The sequence below is a fragment of the Triticum dicoccoides genome, chromosome 2B, assembly GCF_002162155.2.
Source record: "Triticum dicoccoides isolate Atlit2015 ecotype Zavitan chromosome 2B, WEW_v2.0, whole genome shotgun sequence".
In the NCBI taxonomy this organism is placed as follows: Eukaryota; Viridiplantae; Streptophyta; class Magnoliopsida; order Poales; family Poaceae; genus Triticum; species Triticum dicoccoides.
Window position 1 is genome coordinate 558,896,864 of NC_041383.1, and position 4,005 is coordinate 558,900,868.

Here is a 4,005-nt window from a genome sequence, read left to right on the forward strand (position 1 = left end):
GATGGCGCCGTCGCGCTCTACCTTCATCAGCGGATCGGTGTTTATTATGCCACCCCACACATGAGTGGTATCCGCGTCCAACCACTGCAACAAGCAGCAGCTAACCACAGAAAGTTCATCTACCAGAGAAAGTTCCAGTTGTTCCGAAACTATACGTGGACAAGTCACCTGAAGAGTACGTATAAACTGCAGGGTTTCAGCAAGCTCCAGTAGGTAGTCAGTCTGCATGCATGCTACGACCATAATGGTGCCATGCAACCGCGGGAGATGACGCCGCGCCAACCTTGCCGGCTTCCCTAGCTAGGCATATATATACAGTTAAGCGCAAGGCACTGTGTGGTGTGTTCTCATTTCTGCCACCGACGCCTCCCGCGATCGGACAATGGCTCGCTCGCTTCCTCGCCGCCTCGCTCTCTTCTGCGTCTTGTCCTCCTGCATTGCGCTCGCGCTCGCGGCGGGCACCACCCGTCCGAGCCGGCGGGTTCTCGCCGTAGGCGACAGCCACGACGGAGGGGCCAGCGACGTCGGGGTTGGCGGTGGCGGCGGGTACGATGACAGCTTGATGCCCCGGCCGGCGCCGTCGTCCGAGCCGAGGGCGTGCCAGTTCGAGAACGAGCGGCTCTACAGGGCGTACCTGGTGATCCAGAAGTTCAGGAAGACGGTGATCTGTGACCCCAAGGGCGTCACCACCACCTGGACCGGCACCGACCTCTGCGGCTCCTACAAGGGCTTCTTCTGCGGGCGGCCGATCAACGTCACCGACCGGACCGTCGCGTCCGTCGACCTCAACGGCTTCAACCTTCGGTCCGACTCGCTGCAGGGCTTCGTGGACGGCCTCCCGGACCTGGCGCTGTTCCACGCCAACTCCAACAACTTCGGCGGCGCCGTGCCCAACCTCAGGGGGCTGCAGTACTTCTACGAGCTGGACCTCAGCAACAACAAGCTCGCGCCGGCCCCGTTCCCGACGGACGTGCTGGGGCTCACCAACTGCACCTTCATCGACATCCGGTTCAACAGCTTCTTCGGCGAGCTGCCAGCGGGGCTCTTCGGCTCCTTCCCGGAGGTGGAGGCCATCTTCGTCAACAACAACCAGTTCTCCGGCCAGCTCCCGGACAACCTCGGCGACTCGCCCGTCAACTACCTCTCCCTCGCCAACAACGACTTCACGGGGCCCATCCCCTCCTCCATCGGCCGCGCCGCCGACACGCTCCTGGAGGTGCTCTTCCTCAACAACAGCCTCAGCGGCTGCCTCCCCTACGAGCTCGGCCTGCTCGCCAGGGCCACGGTCATCGACGCCGGCACGAACCACCTCACCGGCACCATCCCGCTGTCGTACGCGTGCCTGCGGAGCGTGGAGCAGCTCAACCTGGCGGACAACCTGCTGTACGGCGTGGTGCACGACTCGCTCTGCCGGCTCGCGTACGACGGCCGCCTCGCCAACCTCACACTCTCCGGCAACTACTTCACGTGGCTGGGGCCGTGCTGCTGGGACCTGATCAGGGAGGGGAAGCTCAACGTCGACCGCAACTGCATCCTGTGGGCGCCCAACCAGCGGTCCTTCCAGGAGTGCGCCGAGTTCTTCCACGAGAACTGGGCCAGGATGACGTGCCCCGTCAGCAAGTACGTGCCGTGCCACCCCAAGTGGTACGGCGTCGACGCCGCCAGGGAGGAGGCCGCGGCGGCGGAGGAGTACAAGTACCGGACCTACTCGGCGTTGCACCCGTAAGGGCCCGCCATGCCGGCGAGAACCGGCAGCTCCACGTACGCGGTACACTGTTGCTAGCTAAAAGGGGAAAAGCACGGCGCGTCTCGTGAGCGTGCCCGCACGGCGCAGCTGCTTGGTCGTTGCGAAGGCTGGTCTGTGTCCATATTGTTGTTGTTTGCACTTTTGGGTGTTCCCTTTCTCATCCACTATTACGGTCCGCTTAATTTAGGTGCTTGCATGCCCGGCATGTCTGGCTAGGTATGTACGTGGTCACAAGTGACTGTTTTTTTTCCTCTCAACAAATCATAATGATGTAATAATTCAGATCAGTTTTTTTTGAAACTAAGACAAAAGATTTGCATTTTCAAGAAAGTAGTCCAAGGAAAGGGCGGTACTACGCGCCGGCGCGCCGGCCCAAAGTTTGGGCCGGTCGCACCGCGAGCGTTCGATGCGTTACCTTCTAGCCGTCCAGATCGAGTCCTCTCTTCGTCCCTTTCCTCCACATCTTCTTATCCCGAAAAAACAGCAACCAGGCACAGCTTGAAGAGCGATGACAAGCGCCGCAGGCCGCCCCGCTCCGCGCCATGGATGCGCCCCCTCGTCGCTGACGGTGTGCAGCCTCACTGTCACCGTTTGCTTCCTCGCCATGGCCGCCTCAACGTGCAGCTCATGGCCATGGACGCGACGCTGCTCTGGGTTGCGCCGCCTAGCCATGATTGCAGCTCTCCACCCCTCGTGGTTGCAGCACAGGCCTTGCGTCGCCCCGCCACCCTCGCCATCAACACTCAACGCACAGGGGCATCATGCACTGCCCTCTCGCCGTCGCCTCCTGGGTCTCTGATTCGCCCATATAACCATTGGAGAAAAAACAAATGTCGGATGTAGCTTTTGCTGCTGCTGGTTGCAGCCCACCGCGGCAGCACCCGTCGTCGTCTTCAACACCGCTTCATCGATTGAAGCAAAAAAAAACACCGGTTCCAGCTTTCCTCAGTAATGGTTCCAGCATCCGCACCCCGTGCTTGCAGCTCCGCAAGTAGCCGGTTCCAGCAAAAAAAACGTTCGTCGGGCATAGCACCATTGCTTCCGATGTAGCTTTGGTAGATGTTGGTTCCAGCATTTTTGTATGCTGGTTCCAGCATTTCTCCCGTCGGCCTGGAGCTTTGAAGCATCCTCGACCTGCCGTTCCAGCATCTCTGGAATATGGTTCCAGCATCACCAGAACACGGTCCCAGCTCGGGCGTGTATCGATTCCAGTATGGCACGCGCTGGTTCCAGCTCCTGGCGTTTCTGGTTGCAGCTCCTCTGCCGGCAGTTTCCAGCATATTGCATCAACGGTTGCAGCACCGCTGGTAGCGTGCGTCGTTCTCAGCTCGTCGGTGTAGCCAGTTTGTAACATGCCGCCGGCGTCGCTCTAGCTCAACAAACTGTGCTTGCAGCACTTGCAACGCGTGGTCCCAGCTCCTGGCGCTGGGCGTCTCCTGGGGAGGAGACTCGTCGCAGCGCGCTCGCCCAGTGCGGCGCCAGAGGTGACTGCAGCAGGAAGCAGAGGTGGCGGCAGACATGGGGAAGAAGAAAAGGGAACAGCGGTGGCAGGGACGAGGAAGAAGAAAGAGCGGTGGAGGAGACAACTTGCGAAGGGATAAGGGAAGCTGGCGTGGCTGCGTAGTGTTGGGGAACGTAGTAATTTCAAAAAATTTCCTACGCACATGCAAGATCATGGTGATGGCATAGCAACGAGAGGGGAGAGTGTTGTCCACGTACCCTCGTAGACCGTAAGCGGAAGCGTTATCACAACGCGGTTGATGTAGTCGTACGTCTTCACGACTCGACCGATCCAAGTACCGAACGTACGACACCTCCGTGTTCAGCACACGTTTAGCTCGATGACGTTCCCCGGGCTCCAATCCAGCAAAGCGTCGGGGATGAGTTCCGTCAGCACGACGGCATGGTGACGATGATGATGTTCTACCGGCGCAGGGCTTCGCCTAAACTCCGCGACGATATGGCCGAGGTGGAATATGGTGGAGGGGGGCACCGCACACGGCTAAGGAACGACCCGTAGATCAACTTGTGTGTCCTAGGGTGCCCCCCTGCCCCCGTATATAAAGGAGCAAGGGGGGAGGCCGGCCGGCCCCTTGGGGCGCGCCAAGGAGGAGGAGTCCTCCTCCTAGTAGGAGTAGGACTCCCCCTTTCCTACTCCTACTAGGAGGGGGAAAGGAAGGGGGAGAGGGGGAAGGAAAGAGGGGGGCGCCGCCCCCCCTCCTAGTCCAATTCGGACCAGAGGGAGAGGGGGCGCGCGG

General features: G+C 60.4%; 1 protein-coding gene across 1 annotated transcript; it reads left to right on the forward strand.

Moving 5' to 3' along the window:
* The first annotated feature begins 365 nt into the window (after positions 1-365).
* Positions 366-2,046, forward strand: LOC119368004 (uncharacterized protein At4g06744-like). The gene has a single exon (XM_037633366.1). The coding sequence runs from the start codon at positions 383-385 to the stop codon at positions 1,724-1,726; it is 1,344 nt and encodes a 447-aa protein (XP_037489263.1). The 5' UTR covers positions 366-382; the 3' UTR covers positions 1,727-2,046.
* Positions 2,047-4,005: the final 1,959 nt, after the last annotated feature.

What these genes read in the sequence shown, in the direction of transcription:
- LOC119368004 (XM_037633366.1), top strand. Translation starts at nt 383, where the DNA reads ATGGCTCGCTCGCTTCCTCGCCGCCTCGCTCTCTTCTGCGTCTTGTCC.